This window comes from Bufo gargarizans, chromosome 6 (assembly GCF_014858855.1).
Source record: "Bufo gargarizans isolate SCDJY-AF-19 chromosome 6, ASM1485885v1, whole genome shotgun sequence".
In the NCBI taxonomy this organism is placed as follows: domain Eukaryota; kingdom Metazoa; phylum Chordata; class Amphibia; order Anura; family Bufonidae; genus Bufo; species Bufo gargarizans.
In genome coordinates, this window is record NC_058085.1 from 364,158,844 (window position 1) to 364,182,215 (window position 23,372).

Genomic DNA, 23,372 nt, shown 5'->3' on the forward strand with positions numbered 1-23,372 from the left:
CCTAGCAGAATAAAATTTCATATTCACACGACTCCTGATAAAATTTCCACAAAGGTCATGTTTGTACGTAACCTACGCCTAACCTGCCTCGTGCTGTCAGCAGTTAAGCATGGTAAAAATGGCAAAACTGCTGACAGACTCCCTTTAATATTAATGCTGTCAGCAGTTTAGCATGGTCAGAACTACGAATAAGTGGGCCCGTGAATGTTCAGGTTCGGTCGAACTTCAGGTCCAAGTTTGGGTTCGGGACCCAAACTTGACCCGAACTCGAACCCCATTGAAGTCAATGGAGACCTGAACTTTGGTGCACTAAAATGGCTGTAAAAGGACTAGAGGGCTGCAAAAGGAAGCAAAATGGGGGTAAGAGCAGGAGAGTTGCCCTGAAAACAAATGTGGCTAGGGAAATGAGTTAAAATAACATAGAATAGAAAATAATATATATCTTGAACCAGGAGGCATTGTCACGGCTGAGGATGGGGGAAACCCTCAGCCGTGCGATGCCAGGTGTTGTAGTGGCTACTCGGCCATGAGCACAGGATAGGGAGCAGGTCACCTCCTCAACGCATCCCTACCCTGACCCTAACTCCTAACCAGCATGGGCCGACCTTTAAGGTAGGAGGACCCATGCGCAGGAACCTCGGAGCCCTATCTTACCCTCCGCAGATCCCTGCGCTAGGAGCTGGGTAAGACGACCTACTCCTCCTTGGCACGGAGGAGCAGGAGTTTTAATGGCCAAGCTGTTGGGAAAAGGGGAACACTAACAGACTAATGGAAATGGCAGGCGAACTAAGTAGTTCCACCAACCTGCCATAGCCTTGCTGACTGGATCCCTCAAGAGACAGGAATCCAAAACCATTAGCTGCACCAAAACATAGAAAGCTCCCAACAGAACAACACACAACCTCACCAACATAAAGACATCAACAAGAACTATAATTTTTTGACCACAGGGGTGGCTCTCACAGGCAGGTCAAATACACAGGAGGCTGCTCCAGCTAGCAGGGCTGAAGCAACCTACTGAACCATGCAAAACACTCAGGCTTTATAGGCCAAGAAGCCACACCCCACAGTCAGACACACCCAGTGACATCACTCACACGCTGGGAAGGGAGTTAACCCTTCCAGCACCACAGAAGGGAAAGTCACAGACAGGGGAAGTGTCCAACAGATCACACTGTGGCTGTTGCCGCTGGCAACGACATGGGTGGCAGCCGTCCAGAAAGACAGCCCGAAGGCCGGGACACTGCCACCACATGTACAACATACCAGACGCTGCCACGGGCAGCCACAGTGAAAGGAAGATGTCCGTGCGCACCAATCAACAACAAGTGCACACCAGACATACAAACAAAGTGCATCCACACACGCACACAACTCCCCGGGAACCGCACACAAAGCTGTTGTCCGCGGCAACCGCACTGAGGCCAACTACATTATGCCTCAGCTGCGGTTGACACAATAACCACAACCGCGGGCAACTGTATGCGGCTCCCAAGGAGTCACGACCATAACTGTGGCCGTGACAGGCATAAGTCCAAGGGGAGTAGGAGGCGGTGGAGGAGGAGGAGGAGGTAGCCCACACTGTTTTTGTTAATTTAAAAAAAAAATATTTCCTTTATTTTTTTATTTATAAATTTGGGAAGACCCCAAAACATTGGGAAATAGAAAAGAGAATGCAAAGAGAAAGTGCGCTGCAGTATAACAGTGGCTGGGTGCGGCCGGTATACATGTCTATTCTGCACAAGGTACAGACAAGTCCCGAGGGATCCAAGCCTGGTTCATTTTAATGAACATGAGCTTGTCCACGTTGGCTGTGGACAGGCGGCTGCGCTTGTCTTTGATGACGCCTCCTGCCGTGCTAAACACACGTTCAGAGAGTACACTGGCTGCAGGGCAGGCCAGCACCTCCAAGGCATACAGGGCAAGCTCTGGCCATGTGGACAATTTGGAGATCCAGACGTTGAATGGGGCAGAACCATCAGTCAGTACATGTAGTCGTGTGCACAGGTACTGTTCCACCATGTTGTTCAAATGCTGCCTCCTGCTAACACGTTCCATATCAGCTGGTGGTGCTGGTTGTTGTGGCGAGGTGACACAGACTCTCCAGCATGTGCAAGGTGGAGGTTCCACCTTGTGGGCAGGTTGCATATGAGGCGGTGAGCGCGAAGGCAGAAGTTACGCTGCAGCGCAGACAGGCGAGCAGCAGCAGGGTGAGAACTCCAAAAGCGCGCACAGACGGCCCGCACTTTATGCAGCAGCTTTGACATATCAGGGTAATTTTTCAGGAACCTCTGCACCACCAATTCAGCACATGCGCCAGGCAAGGGATGTGCGTCAAACCGGCTAGTCCCAGAGCTACTACGAGATTTCGCCCATTATCACACAACACTAGGCCGGGTTTGAGGCTGACTGGCACCAAACACTCATCGGTCTGTTGTTTAAGGCCCGTCCACATCTCCTGCGCGGTGTGGGGTTTTTCCCCCAAACAGATGAGTTTCAAAACTGCCTGCTGTCGTTTACCCCTGGCTGTGCTGAAGTTAGTGGTGAAGGTGTTACACTGACCAGATGAGGAGCTGGTGGAGGATGAGGAAGCAACAGGAGGCAAACTGAAGCACCCTGCAATCCTCAGTGGTGGAAGGACATGCACCAAACTGCTATCCGCCTCAGGCCCAGCCGCCACTGCATTTACCCAGTGTGCTGTTATGGAGATATAAGGTCCCTGACCATGCTTACTGGTCCACGTATCTGTAGTGAGGTGCACCTTCCCACAGATGGCGTTGCACAGTGCACACCTGATTTTGCCCCCTTCTTGGTTGTGCAGGGAAGGGATGGCTCGCCTTGAGAAGTAGTGGCGGCTGTGCACGATGTACTGTGGGACAGCCACCGCCATAAGGCCTTTAAAACTATCTGTCTACACCAGACGGAATGACAGCATTTCAAAGGCCAGGAATTTTGAAATTCCAGGGATCGATGGTGGGTAGGGGGGTACTTCCTCTTTCTCTCCAGTGTTTGGGGGATGGACACTTCCATGGGACATTGTGGAGATGCTTGGTGACCCAGGTGTTGGTGTTGCTGCCACATCCTCTGTTTGAGGGGGGCAGGTGGCACTGTCACTCCAGAGGGGGAGGAAGAGGCCAAGACTGCAGCAGAAGAGGAAGCAGGAGGAGCCAGAGACCTTTCTTGGTTTTTGAGTTGTCTACTCCACTGCAGCTCGTGCCTTGCACTTAGATGCCTGGTCATGCAGGTTGTGCTCAGGTAGAGAACCTTTATGCCTCGCTTCAGGCTCTGATGGCACAGCGTGCAAACCACTCGTGTCTTGTCGTCAGCACATTGTCTGAAGAACTGCCACGCCAGGGAACTCCTTGGAGCTGGCGTTGGTGTGCTCAGTCCCTGGGTGCGGTGGGCAGTAGCAGGCGTACTGTCTAGGGGACGGCGCTCTGCTTTTGCACCCTGCTCCCTCTTTTGCTGTGTGGCTGGCGCTGTGTGACCACCGCCTCTTCCTCCGAACTACACAGGTCACTCGCATGACCTTGATTCCATGAGGGGTCTAGGACCTCATCGTCTTCCACCCAGTCTTAACCCCTGCCCTCCTTGTCGGTCTGCACACTGCAGAAAGCCGCAGCAGTTGGGACCTGTGTTTCGTCATCATCCGAGACGTGCTGCGATGGTCCTCCCATGTCCACATCCTGAAAGATAAGTGGTTGGGGCAGGGCTAGGTGGATGGCCCTGGGAAACCCTGCTAACAGAGTCATCAAAAAGCAGAAGAGACTGCTGCATGACTTGGGGCTCAGACTGCTTGGCTGATTTGCAAGGGGGTGAGGTGAAAGACTGATGGACATCGGCTGCAGGTGCCAACTGTGGTCTTTCAGCAGGAGACTGGGTGGGAGACAATGTAAAGGAACTGGAGGCACTGTCAGCAACCCAATCTACTATCGCCTGTACTTGTTCTGGCCTCACCATTCGTACACCGGTATTTGGGCCTACAAAATAACACTGAACGTTCTGTTGCCTACTCGCATCTGAGGAAGGTGTTTCATTTGGGTGTGTAGCTGGCACAGATTGACCGCGTCCTCTCCCTGCAACAGGAGCTCCACGGCCGGGGCCATGTCCCTTATTTGATGCTCTCCTCGTTCTTTGAGGTCACCCACCAAACAGACGGGTTAACTATATGAATTTCTCTGTCACGTATGCAGTGCAGGTGTATTTCACACCAAAAATGGGTATATGTCACCCACCGAACTAACAGACGGTTTAACTATTATATTTCTGTGTCAGGGGTACAAAGCTGGTGTATTGCACACACAAAAAATCACTATAGGTCACCCACAGAATAAATAGCCAGATGAGATTCCTAACACTCTCCCTCACTTCAGCTGCTTCCTGTCCCGGCACTACTCAGAGCTGATGGGCGGTGCTACACGTGATCCAGCTTGGGTCACATTATGCACCGGCCAATCACAGCCATGCCATTGCTAGGTATGGCGGTGATGGCTTCTAAGTGCCCACAGCTTAAAAGCTTTGTGATTGGCTGCCCTGCAGCCTTTTAACAACCTTTATTAAATGCACGAACACCGAACTCGAACCCAAACTTTTCCGGCAAAGTTCGGTTCCCGGTACCCGAACTTTACAGTTCAGGTTTGCTCAACACTAGCCAGAATTGCTGTCAGATTCCCTTTAGTTTTTTATGGAAAATAATCTTAAAGGGACGGTAGCAGTTTACTTAGGCTTACTTGCTAGATGAAGCTATGCGGTGAGATAAGCCAAGAGTCAGGAGAAACACAAGAGAATAATGATGCAGCTTTGAGATGATTAGAAACTGGATTTATGAAGTAATTTTTTGTTTTTGTATATTTTTTATTTTTATTCTCATTATAACATCAAGCTTCAAATATATTATAAATATTTTCATGTTTTTGTTTGCAACAGTAAATACAACATTTTTGTGGAGGATATTATGGTGAGAGAAGTTCGCTATGTGTCTTCCCTCTGCACCTACAATGACCTTCTTAACGTCCTGAAGACCTGCTCTCACAAAACACTGCCCCTAGTGGAGTCAAGCGGTAAGACAACTTAATTTCATGGATTTTCTGGAGTTGATGGTTTAAAAAATGTAAATTCTAATTCATGTTCTTGTGGGACAAAGAAACTATATTACAATACAATTGTGGCCCCTTGGCCTCCTGTCACTGTAACAGTGGCCATGATTGCTAAAGCTCCAGTTACACCCATGACTAAAGAACCCCCAATAGCTGCTGGGACCTTAAAGGCTATGTACACTTTTGGGGGCATTTTTTATGAATCATTTTTTTCAATTGGTCTTTATTTAAAAAAAAAAATATTGAGCCTTTCTGTCACAAAGGGTTAACTGTTTTTCTAGCTGTGTGCACCCTACTTTCACTTTGTGCCGGTCGTCTAATAACCCTTATCTCTAAACTACTAAGAAGTCATAAACCCTTATTTAAGCCACATTCTCATCAGTAAGATAAGGATTGAGCTTTGATGTTTATAAGGTCTGAGAGCAGAGATAAGGAGCCGTCAGGTCTCTGTCTGATGGAGCAGAGAGAAAATTCAGATCCTGCTAGTAGAGCATCTCAGCTCTGTACAGAGAAAAGGGCTCCATATTTTTAATAAAGACCAATTAAAAAAAATATTTTTAGCTCATAATGAGTACAATGCAACAAAATTGCCCCCAAAGGTATACATAGTCTTTAATTTAAGTCCACAGAAGGTGAGCCTGGTGCCAAATATCCGTTCTCTAAATGGTAGCATTTGGTGTCTGGTCTTGGATGCAGCTCTTGTGCTCGGGGCAGAAAGGCCATTGCCAGCAAAAGGAAAAGAGATTGGATAATATTTAAGTCTCTTTTTACTTTTATTGCAGTGCAAAAATAAAGTGTTACTGCAAGGAAACCATCAGCAGGCAGGTTATCTGTTGCTGACGGATCTTTATTTTAATTTTAATTGTACCTGGACATTTCAGCTCACAATCACATAAATACTTGACGATCATTGCTAAGAAATTTCCAGACAGTCAGAATAATATGTTATCTAATATTTAATCTGTGCATTGAATATTCATGTGCTAATGAGCCGGGCTGCAGGGGGTTAATAACAGGTTAGTGTGCTGTTTAGTCATACAGCAGCTTATCATTATAAACTTAAAGTTCTAAACCGAAACACATAATTATGATTAGGATCAGTCAACAGCAGCATGTTGATGGTTTCCATATAGCTAATGTAACACATTTGATGTGACAAAATATCCAATAAGTGAGGGACTCGCTGGCCTTATACTTAATAGTATATTGCTGTGTGTTGGTATTATTTCAGCACCGTATGGCGGCATTTACCTAGACAATGTGTGGCGCTGCTACTAAGCGCTGTATAGCAGTGTTGTGGTGCTTATAATTAGACAGGATGTCAATATAAGGTGCCACACAGGGCACTAAGTCCTATCTGCACATCTCCCCATCTTGCAGAATGTATGGTTCTTCTGGGGTCAATTGAGAGATCCGAGATTGTGGCTTTATTGGACAGAGTCCTATGTAAGGAGAGAAGACTCCGTATGGCTTCACCCCCCTATAAAGGGCAGAGGATAACCGGTCCGGGGGGCAAACGGGACTCCTTCCGATACGTAGATGACGAAGAGGCGGGAGTAGAGGAGGAGGAGAAGAAAGAGGTGAGAAAGGAGAGAGAAAGAGAAACATTGTATCAAAGTGAATTGCGAAATAGATAAAAAGTAGACGATCGGCCAATGGATGGAGCTGGCGCTTGACTGCCTCCTGACAGCGGAGCTCCTGATCCCGGCCGTTTAACCCCCTTAGATGCCACTGTCAATATCGACTGCTGCATCTAGCTGGTTTACAGTGGGAGGAGATCCCTCTGTCACCCCATGGGCACCCCTACCGTGCAATTGCGGGTGGATGTTAATGACAAAATGAAGGCACCCAGATCTATGGGTCTGACAGGCATAATGCACAGCAGTACAGCAATATTGTGTTGTATTATAGCAGAGATCAAATGGTCAAATGGTCATGGGCCATAGTAGGACTAAAAAATAAAAATTTTAAAAATTCTATAAAGCCTAAGGCCCCTTTCACACGAGCGTGACGGATTGGTTCCGGATGTGTTCAGGGTGCGTTCAGTGAAACTCGCACCTGTTTGCAAGCAAGTTCAGTCAGTTTTGTCTGCGATTGCGTTCAGTTGTTAAATTTTTTTTCTTCGCAGGTGCAATGCGTTTTGATGCGTTTTTCACGCGCGTGATAAAAAACGGGTTTACAAACAATATCTCCTAGCAACCATCAGTGAAAAACGCATCGCATCCGCACTTGGGGCCAGGGCTTTGTGAAAAACACAGAATATGGCCTCATGCACACGACCGTTGTGTGTTTTGCAGTCTGCAAAACACGGATGGCGTCCGCATGCGTTCCGCAATTTGCGGAACGGCACTGACAGCCTTTAATATAACTGCCTATTTTTGGCCGCAAAACGGACAAGAATAGGACCGGTTATTTTTTTTTTTTGCTGACCACGGAATAGAGCAACGGATGCTGTCCGCATCTTTTGCGGCCCCATTGAAGTGAATGGGTCCACATCCAAGCCGCAAAAACTGCGGCTCGGATGTGGACCAAAACAACGTTCGTGTGCATGAGGCCTATAGAACATGCTGCGTTTTTCACACAACGCAGAACCGATGTGTAAAAAACAACGCTCATGTACTGTACACAGACCCATTGAAATGACTGTCACGCATCGCACCCGCGCGGAATACTCGCTCGCGTGAAAGGTGCCTAATGCGTTTTACCTTATAAGATTCTACATTGCGGGAAAACCCCCCACATATAATTGGTATCACTGCATCGATAAAATCCTGAATGATGAAATTCTGGCATTACGTATTCCACACGGTGAATGCCACAAAAAAAATTAAAATACTGAATTTCTGTTTTTGGGTCATCTTGCAAACTGAATAAAAATGTATTTAAAAAGTTGTAGGTTCTATGGCTCCTATGGCATCAAGGAAAACATCAGTTCCAAAAATAAGCCCTGACACAGCTCCGATTACAGAAAGATTTAAAAAGTATTGGGTTTTGATATGCGAGGACAGATAAATAATATATATAATTTTTTAAAAGTGTATTTTATTTTGCAAAAAAAAATATATATATATATGAATTTGGTATCATCGTAATCTGACTGACCAATAGGATGCCTGTATTATTCATGCTGTACAGCAATCACATAAAAGGAAACCCCAAAAAATATTTTCCTCCTTTCCTCCTATAAAAAAATTATAAAGGTTACATATGTATACACACAAAAAGATCTTCATATGGCTATGTCGATGAGAAAAAAAATATTAAAAAAGTTATGGACCTGGGAATGTGATGAAAAAAAAAAGAAACAGTTGCTCACTCATTGGGGGCTGACAATACACGAAGATGGTTTAGGAATCTGACAACCCCAATACAAACCAGGGTTTTGGGATTTTTTGGGAATTTGATGTGAAGTCATCAAATCCATAAAAAGAAAAAAGAAACTTAAGGCCTCATGCACACGACCGTTGTTTTATTCCGTGTCCGTTGTTCCGTTTTTTGTGATTTTCTGCGGACCCATTGACTTTCAATGGGTCCGTTGAAAACTCGGCTAATGCACCGTTTGTCATCCGCGTCCGTGATCCGTGGTTCCAGTCCGTCAAAAAAATATAACCTGTCCTATTATTTCGAAGGAAAACGGTTCGCAGACTCATTCAAGTCAATGGGACCGCTAAAAAACACAGAGGCACACAAGATTGTCATCTACGTCCGCGCGTCCACATCAGTTTTTTTCCTATTATTTGCATGGCAAACCTGTCTTAGATTTTTTTTAACTTTCCTTCTGGTGGGCCTCCAAAAACAAAGGAAGAGACACGGAAACAAAAACGGAAACGGATAACGGAACAACGGAACCCCATTTTGCGGAACGGAACACAACAACGGTCGTGTGCATGAGGCCTCAGGCTTGTGAAAGGTCTATGGGGGAGATTTATCAAAACTGCTGTAAATGGTGTAAAGTATAGTGTTGAGCGCGAATATTCGAATCGTGAATTTTAATCGCGAATATCGCCACTTCGAGAATTCGCGAATATTTAGAATATAGTGCTATATATTCATATTCGTGAATAGTGTTGAATATTCTAATCGTGAATTTATCGCAAATATATTACATTGCCAATTTTCGCAATCAAGTAAACAATGACTGGAGATCATGAATTCTCCAATCTGTGAATTTATGGCGAATATTCGGCCAAAAATTTGAGAAATAACGCAAATTTGAATATTGCCTATGCCGCTTATCACTAGTACAGTAGAACTGGCTTAGTTGCCAATAGCAACCAGATTCTACATGTCTTTGTCCAAAGGAGCTGTGAAAAAGGAATCTGATTGGTTGCTATGGGCAACTAAGCCAGTTCTACTTTACACCAGTTTTGATAAATCTCCCCCAATGGGCTTTTATGTTCTCAGCCGATTAATGTAAAGTTCACTTTGCTCTGATTGGCAAGAAATGAAGTGTCTCCTGGAGAATGGAAACCTTCAGGAACTTTATAAGTATTCATTCTTGGCATAAATGCAGTAAAAACGTGCTGTCAGTGCTTTACTAAACTGCCCTGAGATATTTTATGGCAGCCTGCTCCTGCTCCTACATAGCCAGACTGCCATCAATGTCCATGTACTGCAGTGGCCACTACAGGAGAGATGCAGTATTGCATGCTGAGCATTCAAATGCTTGGCTGACCATGTAATACATGGACAAGCAGGGTGAGGGCCACTATTTGTTAGTGACTCTCAGCTCTAGCTTATAGAAGGGTCCTAAATTGGGCTCCCACCTCAATAACATCTATATGGCATAATAGGTATAAGGCCTCTTTCACACGGGCGTTGCGGGAAAATGTGCAGGTGCGTTGCGGGAACACGCGCAATTTTTCCGCGCGAGTGCAAAACATTGTAATGTGTTTTGCACTCGCGTGTGAAAAATTGCGCATGTTTGGTACCCAAACCTGAACTTCTTCACAGAAGTTCGGGCTTGGGATCGGTGTTCTGTAGATTGTATTATTTTCCCTTATAACATGGTTATAAAGGAAAATAATAGCATTCTTATTACAGAATGCATAGTACAATAGCGCTAGAGGGGTTAAAAAAATAATAAAATAATTTAACTCACCTTAGTCCACTTGATCGCGAAGCCGGCATCTCCTTCTGTCTTCATCTTAGCTTTGTGTAGCAACAAGGACCTTTGGTGACGTCACAGTCATCACATGATCCATCACCATGGTAAAAGATCATGTGAAACATTACAATGTTTTGCACTTGCGCGGAAGAATCGCACGTGTTCCCGCAACGCACCCGCACATTTTCCCGCAACGCCGGTGTGAAAGAGGCCTCAGAGTTGGATTCCCTTTGTACGTTAATTCATGGCATCTCTCTGAAGACCTCATTGACCATGCATTGATGGACAACCCTTGGGAGAGGAGAAGGACACATAGGTAATTAGGGACACTGTTAGAAGCTCTGGCTGCGCGAACTAATAAACTGCGAGACGTGAATGAGGACACAGGAACCAAATCTGATCCTCGTGCACCCTTAAATCTCCGTCACTTCTCTCAATGCATCTGGTTATAGGGGGAATGAATATCAGAATCCAGATGAGAGTCAGGAGGGGGCGACTGGTGGGGAGAGAACAAAATATTCACATTTCTTTTTATTCTTTACAGCCGATCGAGGAATGCAACGGTCCCATCACCCTAAATAATTCTGGGGAGACGCCCACAACTCCACCAGAGCCAGGTAACACCCAATCTCTACCGTCTCCTCCTTTTGATTGTCAGGGTCCCTCCTCTTGGTTCACTCTTTGGACGGTTTGCAAAAAGTGAATCATGGCCGATCCCATTCACTTCAGTAGGGTATAGACTGGGACATTATGGGGGTCTGTTTCCACCAGTTATTGGTCCCGTGTAACTGAGCTCTTGATTACTGATTGAGATTGTGCTTGGATTTCCTGCTGTGAAGAGGCAGAGAGAGCTGCTTATTCAGTCTATGGACAAAGAGTAAAACCTATAATAACATTTCCAGAAATTGCTCTTCTGAAAGATGAGAGCAACATTCTATCCATTTCATCACGTAATCAATGTGTATCTCTCAAAATAGTCATAAGTAATATAATTCATGGATTCTACACTCTACAGCGCTAGAGTGTACCAAACTGCATGCAAAGAAATAAACTAGAATGAAATAGCCAGTGAGCTATTCAATAAAATATATCTGTATAGCGCCACCTGCTGTTGGTTCTTTTCCTTATTTCTCCGTCCTCCTTACTGAGGTGGTCGCACATGCTCGCTTGCCATGTACTATATGATGTCTGATTTCATTTTTTACATCAGCCCCCATGGGATAACCCCTTTAGGCCCCTTTCAGACGAGCTATATGGATTAGGTCCTGATGCGTTCAGTTAAAAATGCGCGATTTCGCAAGCAAGTTCATTCAGTTTTGCCTACGATTATATTCATTTTTTATCGCGCAGGTGAAATGCGCATTGATGCGTTTTTCACGCGCGTGATAAAAGCTGAAGGTTTATAAACAACATCTCTTAGCAACCATCCGTGAAAAACGCATCGCATCCGCACTTGCTTGCGGATGAGATGCGATTTTCACGCAGCGCCATTCACTTCTTATGGGGCCAGCGTTGCGTGAAAAACGCAGAATATAGAACACGCTGCGATTTTTCACGCAAAGCACAAGTGATGTGTGAAAAAAAAAACGCTCATGTCCATAGACCAATCGAAATGAATTGGTCCGGATTCAGTTTGCATCGCGCATTGCACCCGCGCGGAAAACTCGCTCGTGTGAAAGGGGCCTAAAGGGGTATTCCCATCTTAGGCAATGGGGGCATATCGCTAGGATATGCCCCCATTGTCTGATAGGTGCGGGTCCCAGAGATGGAGAACGGAGCCGGGGAGAGTTGTGGCTGGAGGACCCAGGGTTTCCAGGCGCAGCTCCCCGCCTCTCCCATTTACGTGAATGGGAGCGCACCGCGCATGCGTGGCCGCCGCTCCCATTCATTTCTATGGGGCCGACGGAAATAGCAATTTTCGGCGTCTCTAAAGAAATGAATGGCGGGCGGCTGCCTAGCGATATGCCACATTGTCTAAGATAGGATAACCCCTTTAAGGTTTCATGGCAAAATGAAGTTTCAGTTGTTCTCTGTAGGAAAGTCTCAAACAACCTTGTAACAGAAATCTTCATCACAGCTGGAATTTCTGCAATAGACACAAGGTTACTCGGGACCTATTTCTGAAGGGAGCAATTGACGTCTCACCAGGACTGCAATTTTATCGTAGTTTGCACAGTTTTTTTTTGCTGTTGTTGAGCTTTTGTCTTTTTATACATGACCATTCAGTAGACTGGATTATCTGATGTTAGATTAAAGGAATCCAGCTTTAGTACCATTTTAGATCATGTGACCCTGGTAAAAATAAAATAAAAATACTGCTTTGCCCCAAAGTAGTCCCAGTGTAGTCACCTGAACCTTAAAGGGGTATTCCCACTAGGATATGCCCCCATTGTCTGATAGGTGCGGGTCCCAGAAGATGTCTAACACGAGGGATGTGCGGCCACTACCAAGCCTTCCTATTGGCCCGCCGAAAATAACTCAGCGGAGCACTTGACTATTTTTGGAATCCCCATAGAAATGAATAGAGGGCAGCCTCTTATGTACGGTGTGCCCTCAGATCCAGAGGTGGGACCCGCACCTATCAGAGAATGAAGGCATATCCTAGCAATATGTCCCCATTGTCTGAGATGACACAACCCCTTTAAATTTGCATACATTCATCCTCTTCTTTTCCTTTTGATGGAATGTTGTAAGTGATTTGTAAGTAATTATGATACATTTGTAATTTTCAGACAGTTGCTGCAAGAGGTTCCGTTCCTCCCTAGCAGGAATCTTCTGCAGGTCTGAGAAGAAACCTGAAGAACCCTCAGAGGTCAGCGTTTTTGGGTGGAATGATGGAACAGCAGATAGCCTCTGATACCATCATCATATACAAAGAATTTTTCAATTCTACTTTTTCACATGGATGTCCTCTAGGTCATTTTGATGCCCTTTCTAAAAACATTGATGCTCATAGCGTCATCTCAGGAGAGGTTTTGGTGATGCTCCCGAGCTCAGACTCAGAGTCAAGTGAAAGTGTTTTGGTTACCTACGTCTGAATCCCTTTGGACAGACCATGAGCATCCCGAAGATTTCAGCACAAGTTTTGTGGTTGTATAGAATGTCCAAACTCAACTTGGATATTCCCTACCAAATTCTATTTTTTTATTCTATTTTTTGGAGCCAAAGGGTACTAGCTTACCCCCTTCATCCACAATGAAATACATTTACCTTGCTGGTGGGTAGGGGTTGTATGGAGGGGGCTCAGGAGCTGAGCTCACTTCAAACACAGTGGGAGCCAACTGTTGCCTGTAAGAGGGATACATCCAATTCTGGCCATTTAACCCCTTACAGTGTTTAGTCCTTTAAAAAAAAATTATCATTCAAAATATACAAATAAAAACAAACACAACAAAATAGAACATGTCCTATTATTGTCTGCATTACGGACAAGGATAGGACTGTTCTATTAGGGTCCAGCTGTTCCGTTCCGCAAAATACGGAATGCACACGGATGTCATCTGTATTTTTTGCGGACCGCAAAATACATGCGGTCGTGTGCAAGAGGACTAAGTCATATCAGATTGGCAGAGGTCCAAATCAGCTGTTTGAAGAGGCCACAGCGCTTTGAGAAGCGATGTAGTCTCTTCACAGCTTACGAAGCACAGCGCCATACATGGTAGAGTGCCAATGCTTGGTACTGCAGCTCAAATCCCATTTACTTGAGCTGTGGCTAGGCCATGTGATGACATATGGTGATGCCACTGACCTAGGAAGAGGTCTAAGCTCTCATAGAGCACCACGGCCTCTTCGAACAGCTGATCAGTGGAGGGACAGGGAGTCGGACCTCCACAAATTAGATACTGATGACCTATCTTGAGGATAGGCCATCGATATCAACTTCCCGCATAACCTCTTTAATATATCAATGTGACAAGTCAGAAGATGCAAATGTTCCTAAAACCTGCTATGGGGTCAAGACCTGTAATGTGAAGATATGGGCAAGACTCAAAAGTTTCATCTTCTCTTCTTTCTGCAGGAATCTGATCTTGAAGACACAATGACACCAGAAGAGGTAAGAGCCATGTAAAGTCATATCAAGTTATTCCAGTTGATCTTCAAGCTCTGGAATATAATCCCCCCCATGCCTATCGTGCAGAACCTCAACTGGTCCTAAACCCTAAATACTGCTCCTAAATCCTAAATAACATAAGCTAAGCTAGTCCCAGGACAGCTACACAAAGTTATCCCTGAAGAAATCCATACCAGGAGAACATCAGCAATTTGTGTGATGATCATGATTAGGACTAGGATCAGTAGTAGACATCAAGCAATGAGATCGGCATGATCATGAGATCACCTCTAGGTTTTGCACACTATTTTATTAGTTGGTATTAAACCCCCTCTGGATGAAGGCAGTGCCCAGTGGTCCAGGTAACATGATGAAGAGGATGAAACTAAGCCAAGGATGGTAGACTTTAGACAAGGCCAAAGGAAGGAGAGCAATGATAGGGGTCAGGAGAGAAGAGGACCAGGGTTGAAGAATGAGAACTTCTAGATGAAGATATCTGGGGCAAGAATCTGGGTTTTTATGGAAGTGATTGCCCTAGTGTGTGATTATGTTTTGTCCCTTGAATAATGGCCCTTGAATTGGTGACAGCCACCCCAACTGTGACCACCGAGCATGACCTCCAATCAGACCAGGTGGCCCCAGTTCAGTAGCCAAGTAGGATTTATAATTAGATACTTCATGATAAGACACAATGTATCACACAGCACCTCTTCAGACACAATTTCTAATGATCTGCCTGAAGAAGGACACTAATATCACCCAAAATGTTGCTATATGTCACACTAGCAGACCTGACGCCCATGCTGCCATGAATGACATGATGAAATATCTCACATTTGCAGATTGCAGTCTGGGAGCAACAAGAGCTGGGGAAGGTGGCCTCCTTCGATAGCTGTCTCATTGACCCATCACCATTTCAGCTTGTGGAGAGGACATCACTTCACAAGGTAAGCCAGCAGTGATATAAAATGTCACCTTTTTTACTTTTATTACCCATTTTTACAGTTTTCTGTGTGTAGAGTAAAACCATGTGCAGCTACCTGGAAACCATCAGCAAGCAGGCTGTCTTCTGCAGAAATTGCTTTATTTATTTAGGTTGTGACTATGAGTTACCTTACAGACATGGGAACACATCTTTGACGTTTGAACATCCCAATGGTCTGATTAACAGATACTTAACTACTACCCCTATTGGGTATGAAGTGTTAGATGATCTGGATTGCGGGGTCATTAAAGTGTTAATTAACCAATCAGAACAGATCCCTAATAGGAAAATGAGACCTGACAACAGCTGCTTGATGATGGTTTCTCAATAGTTTTTTTCTTTTCATTCACTGTGAAACACAAAAATTAAATGTAAAATACAAATATTTAATGAATAAAATGCAAGAAAAAAATAAATCAGGGGTCATGGTATCTCTTTAATTTATACTTTATTTTAGGACGGGACGTTTTGTTTTTTGTATCAAAATACTAACTTTCAATTCACTTTTTCCTCAATTCCATTATCTTATGTGGGAAAGTTCAACAGCATTGTAAATGCAATTCCAGAACTACAGTGAAGACTGACACACAGGCAGAGCAGGGGTATACCCTCATGTTCACTGCAATGCCGGCTAGTATTTGTTACCCGAGTATTATATCAGGATTTTAGAAGGATTTATATAAGATGGAGACTGTGTTACATTTTCATTCATTTTATGTTTTTCTTTTTTAGACATTTATGAATGTTTTTTGTGTTAAACGTTGTACGTCTGTTCTTGCTTTCTTTCAGACGCACACACTCTTCTCTCTCCTCGGCCTTAGCCAGGCGTATATCACCAGTGGGGGGAAGCTGAGGGGAGTCATCGCTCTGAAAGAGGTGAGAGAAAGATTAGAGGGGCACCCGTGACAGTGAGACCCCCTAAAAACATGTCCTCTGCTGAAAACACCCTGACTGCCGGACCCAGCGTCTGCGTCCATTGTACAGTTTAGATCTATTCATCTTGCGCTGATTTTCTGCTATATCATGACTTATACTCCAATCACACCCAGAGCTGTACTCAGAATTCTGCTGGCTGCACTGTGACGGCACATACACCCTATCAGCTCACCTAAGATCCCATTATATGCTGCAGAACCTCACGGCAGATATCAGGATTCTACTGTCAGGGGTGCACCTAGCCGTTCTGGTGCCTGAGGCAAAAACTGAAACGACGCTCCCCCCCACCTTCCCTCCATGCCAATGTATTAACCTAACCCCTTTACCACAATAAAAGCGCTCATTTCCGATGGCCCTTCCGCTGCCCCCCTCTTGCCTCTACCTGGTGCTGACTGGCCTCATTGGTGGTGCACCCCTGTCTACTGTACATCTACATTTAGGCCCCTTTCACACGGGCCAGTTTTCCACGCGGGTGCAATGCGTGAGTTGAACGCATCGCACCCGCACTGAATCCGGACCCATTCATTTCTATGGGGCTGTGCACATGAGCGGGGATTTTCACGCATCACTTGTACGTTGCGTGAAAATCTCAGCAAGCTCTATACTGTGCGTTTTTCACGCAACGCAGGCCCCATAGAAGTGAATAGGGCTGCGTTAAAATCGCAAGCAAGTGAGGATGCGGTGCGATTTTCACTCACGGTTGCTAGGAGACGATCGGGATGGGGACCCGATCATTATTATTTTCCCTTATAACATAAATGAACAATTAAACTCACCTCATCCACTTGGTCGCGCAGCCCGGCTTCTCTTCTTTCTTCTTCTTTGATGACCTGGGAGGAAAAGGACCTTTTGATGACGTCACTGCGCTCATCACATGAACCATCACATGTGATGAGCGCAGTGATGTCATCAAAGGTCCTTTTGCCAGGTCCTGAAAAAAGAAGAAAGAACAGGATATCGGCTACGCGACCAAGTGGATGAGGTGAGTTAAATTAGTTTATTGTTTTTAACCCCTCAATGGACATTTTACTATGTATTCTGTATTCAGAATGCTATTATTTTCCCTTATAACCACGGTTGCTAGGAGACGATCGGTATGGAGACCCGATCATTATTATTTTCCCTTATAACATGGTTATAAGGGAAAATAATAGCATTCTGAATACAGAATGCATAGTACAATAGCGCTGGAGGGGTTAAAAAAAATAAAAATAAAAATTTAACTCACCTTAATCCACTTGATCGCGCAGCCGGCATCTCTTCTGTGCTGTGTGGAGGAACAGGACCTGTGGTGACATCACTCCGGTCAGCACATGATCCATCACCATGGTAAAAGATCATGTAATGGATCATGTGATGACCGGAGTGATGTCACCACAGGTCCTGTTCCTCCACACAGCACAGAAGAGATGCCGGCTGCGCGATCAAGTGGATTAAGGTGAGTTAAATTATTTATTTTATTTATTTTTTAACCCCTCCAGCGCTGTTTTACTATGCATTCTGTATTCAGAATGCTATTATTTTTCCTTATAACCATGTTATAAGGAGAAATAATACAATCTACAGAACACCGATCCCAAGCCCGAACTTCTGTGAAGAAGTTCGGGTTTGGGTACCAAACATGCAGATTTTTCTCATGCGAGTGCAAAACGCATTACAATGTTTTGCACTCGCGTTGAAAAATTGCGCGTGTTACCGCAACGCACCCGCACATTTTCCCACAACGTCCGTGTGAAAGGGGCCTAACTCTTTCCAAATCTGCAGCCATTTGAATGCAGCTATGTATGTGACTGGAGTATAAGCCGTGGTGTAGTCTGAGATTAATAGTAGGGTCACTTGGCGTTGGGTGGTGTTACCGGTGTTTTCTATTTTTTGCATACAGAAAATTTCTGCTCCTTTTTCAAATACCTTTTAATTCTTCAGCGTATTCATAATGTCTGCTTGCTGTCAGTGAACAGAACCTTTCTTGTGTACATCCAAAAACTGAACAGACTGAAAGAGCTAATACTTGTCAGTTGTCACAGCTGAGGGTTCTGTGATTTAAACACATCAGCTGCACAAATCTCTTCCCTGTCCTGATAATTTGTTGCAATGTATCAGTGCAGGTAAAATCTATCAGGAGTCCAGGCAGTTTAGAGGATCTTTCGACTCTCCCGAAATGTTTTTATCTTCATGAAATAACGATTTTGTAGTATTTTTAGTTAGAACTCAGTGTTGTGGTATTCCTCTGTTATTCCTCCTGGAATTGTATGACCAAATTGAGTGGTAACGGTCAGGAGTGTGTTCCTACACAGTCCGTTAATGTGCCATCAGAGCTGACAGGATCAGACTATGAAGGCGCACACCCTTCCGACATCACCAAATTTATTTGTAACTTTCTAGGAGGAATAACAGAAGAATGGTACAATACTGAGTTATAAGAAAAGAGGCTCCAGAATCATTACTTAAAGGAGTATTCCCATCTGGATCATCGCTAGGATATGCCACCAATATCAGATAGGTGCGGGTCCCATGTCTAGAACGAGACCCCTGAAGTGAACAAAGAGCAGCCGCGCATGCGCAGCCGCCCTCCGGAAATAGCAGAGCGAGGAATGGACAGGTCCCCGCGCTTGCCCAGTGTGCTCTCATTTCACCCCTATGGGACTTATGAAAATAGCCGAATGCGCTCGCTTGGCTATCTTTGTAACTATTCAACCTGCAGAGAATTGTGTACAAATGAGACAAGTGTAACAAACCATCAGCTGTGAGAGGTATTACAAGAATGTTCCTATTCACTGACACGAAGCAGAGATCTTCTTGACAAATTGATACACAAAGTAGGCTGCAAAGTTGCAGATTTTACCTAATACTCGGACTAAGATGCTATTAATTATGGTCGACATAAGGGGCGCTAATTATGAGCAGTAATTGGGGTCTCCTAGTTGCTGTAGATGCTCTAGAAACATTAAAAGGACTGCTGCCCCCTATAGACATGAGTCACATGGATATGGTCCACAAAAGTCACCTCAGATCCTCTTATCTTTCCATTAGCTTCAAAAGGCCATTGAAGGAACCGCCCAGTCCGGTGTCCGCCTGCGCCCGCCTTTTGCCAGTTTCCGCGACGCCAGTCGTTCACTGTCTCGAAAGGAATCCCAAAGACCGATCCCTAAGGCTCCGCCATCTCCTGACCCTTCCATGATGCCTGATGAACCCATAACTTTAGCTTCTCCGGAAGTGACACCAGACTCGGAGCTGGATGACCTGTCAGGTCAAGGATCGGAGAACGTATCACAGATCCTGAGGGACTTCCAAACGTCTGCAGAGCACAGTGAGGAGGATTTGTAACCTTCATCCATAATGCCTCTGGGGCCAGGACAGGTTATCCAGCATCTGGCAAAGTTGGATCTACTGTTAAGAACTTTCTGAAGGCTCCTAGAATGGAGGTGACTTCTCTCGTAAGCCCGGTGGTCCCAACACCTGGTCTACATACTTACATTAAGTACATTTGATTGACTGCTACTATTATAACATTGTCATTCAAGACACTCAAGGAAACCTGTATCTTCTTGTAAGGTTCTTCAAGAAATGTATCAAAGACTAACCTCAACCCTTCTTCGTTATGTCAACGCTCTGCATTCCTCAACAAGAAACCAACTCCTAAACATCAAGTAATACAACCACCAGCATCCTCTGAACCCCTCTGATACCAATATGATATCCGAGTCTCATCCTCTCCAGTTAGAAAGCCAGCTGATGCCTGTAAACGTCAGTCTCCAGTGATCCAGAGAATGGACTTCATAAGAGCTTCTAGAAGGAACCACTGTGTTTGAGGTTGAGGTTTACAGTTGGATGTTGGATGATAGGTAATGGTAGAGTAGAGGCAAAAAATATAAAGTTTCCACCCTATAATGGGTGAAAAACCTATACTGTCACCTATGGTAACTAATGGTGCTCCAAATTTCAAAAAAAGCTTTAGAAAAATGTGTTTTTTTTGGTTGCATATGGCAACATCATTGCTTTCCCCCTGCATTTGATTTTATACATTACCCCAGGTCTCTCTCTCTGATCCACACCACTATTACATGTTAGGTTGGGGCCCTGGTACAGATTTGGAATTGTGGCCAAAAAGTTTGTTCCTCTGCATGATTTGTAATGACCATGTTGGCTTTGCCATAATTCATTGGAGCCATATAATTACTAGTTTCTGTCACTACTACAAACAAATAAAAATAAATAAATAAAAAAAACTAAATAACATTTAAATTAAAGTTTTAATGTAATTTTAAATAGAAAATAAAATTAGTATAGGAAACTTAGCCCTATGTATTTCAGCAGCAGCCATGAGAGCACCTCTCTCTTCCCCTCTCCTAGCAGGAATAGCAGGAAGTCCCAGCACGAAATCACAAACTATTAGACTTTTCCACTTTGTAGCTATTTATGTTTTAGGTCCCTCAAGTGATCACATGCTGCTAGATGTCAGTTATTGCTGACCCGTTCAGTTGGGGGGGGTGACATAAAGGTTGAAGTAGCTGTCCACCATGATTCCCTCTATTGCTCCCAAGTGTTTATAAGTTATGGGGGCCCTGAGGAGTGTTGTTGCCCACTTTTTACCAGTCCCCCACAACTTTGAAGTCTGAGAAGTCTTCATGCTCCCTTAGGTACCATTGTCTGTGTTCAAATGCACCCACTGCACCCCTTGCCAGGTCTGCGGACCCCCCACCCCCCTAGTAATACAGCAAAATAAAATCTCCATATAGTGCTCAAATATCAGTGCTATGTAATGCCTGAATAATACTGGGATTTTAATAGCGTGAAGCAGACCGAGAAGTCTACTGGTTGCTCTTCAGTGGCTGGCAGAAGTCCACTTCTGAGCCATAAGACCACTGTTCTCATGGACCACATATGGTGAGGATAGGGTGTAGAGGGCATCTAGGAGGGGTTGGTGGAGCTATTGACTTTTGTTTGGGCTATAAACTCACTTTTCTGGTAGTACCACCTTAATACCTTTGGAAATGTAAGAAAATTTTCTTGGCCAATTTTTAGAAATAGATCATGTATGATGGACCTTGTGGATCGAATACACTCATCATTGCTCACCATTTACATTCTTGAAACCTCAGTCTTATGGAGGAGCTCATGTTCTGGACGTTGCCCGGAGTCAAAGAGAAGGACACGCCAAGTCTTAACGTTTAATACAGTAGCAGCCATATTTATAGTGCTATAATGCCGCAGCCACCCTCACATTACCTGCACGTATTAAAGAGATTGCAAGGAACGCAGCCCTCCTGCAGAGCGATGTCACTACACGTGGATGGACTTAAAGTCTATATGGTCTTATTTTTCTACTAAGATGCCAAATGCTTTTATATATCTTGCACTTGATGTTGATTTTGTGAGATAAATGAATCAGTAGATTTATAAAAATGTATGTTCTTTATGATGACCAAGACAGGAGACTATGATTATACGTTATCCATTGTACTGTCTATGGGGGGGATTTCTTAAAACAAGGGCATTTCTTAGAGGAAACCATAACCTGATGGGTGGAAATATTTATTTTTCCTTGACCAACGCATTTCACGAGCATGCAGTTCAGAAGGTGAACCACTAGAGGGCAGCAAAACGATTGTCCTCTTACAGCTAGACCCTAATCCAAATGTCAACTGTAATGGTCAGCAGGAGCCTTAAGTGCACCCCTTCTTCTGGTGGGCTAATGTCTGAGGGGCTCATTTATTACCTACCCTGTACTTCTACCTTGTATATACACACTTAAAAAATGCTCAATGTTGATTCACCCCAAATTCTACAAGAATAACCAGTGGGAGATCCAAAAAATCCAGTCAAAATCTCTATGGCTTTTATTAACCCCTGTTTACCTGGAAATCCAGTAAACAGCACTAAGTTCTGGACCCCTCAGTCATCTAGGACTATTGCTGGTGGTGGGGAAAGGGTTGGACATCTCCAGTGATAACCCACGATGAGTGCAATGTATAGAATGGATGCAGTAAGCTCCTGAGCTCCCTCTAGTGGTGGCTGCAGGTAGCTGGAATTTCATTGTCTAATTCTATGTCTATGTAGAGGATTTGGAGCTCCGTATCAGAAAAAAACTGACCTCTATAAAGATTCATTCAAAACTTAATCTGCAAATAATCTTTATGTTCGGGCGTGGACATTCTTTAGATATGTCATAATGGTAAATGGGCAATTTCAAATGGAAAAAATAGGAATGGGTCTAAAACCAAAGCCCCTTTAAATGTGACCCTAAACATTATATTATGGCTCTTTATAAGTCCTGACATTTATTGGTTTAATCACCTTCCGATGCTCATTTCTACCCGACGTTGATGCTGCCTTGTATGATGTACGTCTCCTGGCCTTGAGATGGTCATGTAGAAGTCCTGATAATCAATGGGAAGTAAACTGTTTTATAATACTGATCTGGTGTCGTTATTTTAGGGTGTGTAAAAAATGGAGGCATCCTATTCATCAGTGTCAAGACATCGCCAAACAGCTCCTCATATCTCAGCATCCTGGACCTCTATGACTGTGACGTGGGACGGTAGAATATAGGGGTTGCAGTGGAGACCTAAATTGTTAGAACACCTGCTTGATTTTCTTACAGTATCAGGGCTCATGTGTGCCGTCCGTTCCGGTCCCCAATGCACGGGCACCATCCGTGTGGCTGCCGCAGATGGATGCAGACCTATTCAATTGAATGGGTCCATGATCCGTCTGCACCGCAAAAAAATAGAACACGTTCTATTTTTTTTTGCGGTACGGAGGCACGGACAGAAAACCACAGAAGAACTCTGTAGTGCTTCCGTGCCTCCGTTACGCACCGCACCTTCTGGATTGTGGACCCATTCAAGTGAATTGGTCCACCACCGTGTGCCTGAGCCCCCATATATACCCTTATTTAAAAGGGGAACTCGCCTCTTATATTAGTGCTGACAACCCCAAGATGCTTTTTTCCAAGAAGCTAAGATTTGGGATGCTGTTTGGATGCTGTTCCCTCCATGTTACATCTAGTACCAGTTACACACTGTGAAGACTCCAACAAACTGCTCCACATATCTCAACTTCCTGCAGCTTTGCTAAGGCGCGGCCCCAAGGGGCGGATAGGCTGCAGAATTTCTACAGCAGCCTGGTACAGTAGCAGCAAAGTCTTTGCATTACCCCATCCAGTGGGCAGAGATATGGGATGTTGTTTGATGGTGT

The 23,372-nt window shown here is 44.5% G+C and overlaps 1 protein-coding gene across 1 annotated transcript in view; it reads left to right on the top strand.

Annotated features, from left to right (window-relative positions):
• Window positions 1-22,546, top strand: part of CLCN1 (chloride voltage-gated channel 1) — an 86,110-nt gene extending 63,564 nt beyond the window's left edge. Inside the window, exons 16-23 of the mRNA XM_044299371.1 lie at window positions 4,927-5,060; window positions 6,477-6,676; window positions 10,748-10,820; window positions 12,936-13,015; window positions 14,222-14,257; window positions 15,097-15,201; window positions 16,029-16,115; window positions 19,206-22,546. Of these exons, the coding sequence (XP_044155306.1) occupies window positions 4,927-5,060; window positions 6,477-6,676; window positions 10,748-10,820; window positions 12,936-13,015; window positions 14,222-14,257; window positions 15,097-15,201; window positions 16,029-16,115; window positions 19,206-19,499 (1,009 nt within the window). The 3' untranslated portion in view covers window positions 19,500-22,546. The remainder of the gene's footprint in view (window positions 1-4,926; window positions 5,061-6,476; window positions 6,677-10,747; window positions 10,821-12,935; window positions 13,016-14,221; window positions 14,258-15,096; window positions 15,202-16,028; window positions 16,116-19,205) is intronic.
• The last annotated feature ends 826 nt before the right edge of the window (window positions 22,547-23,372 follow it).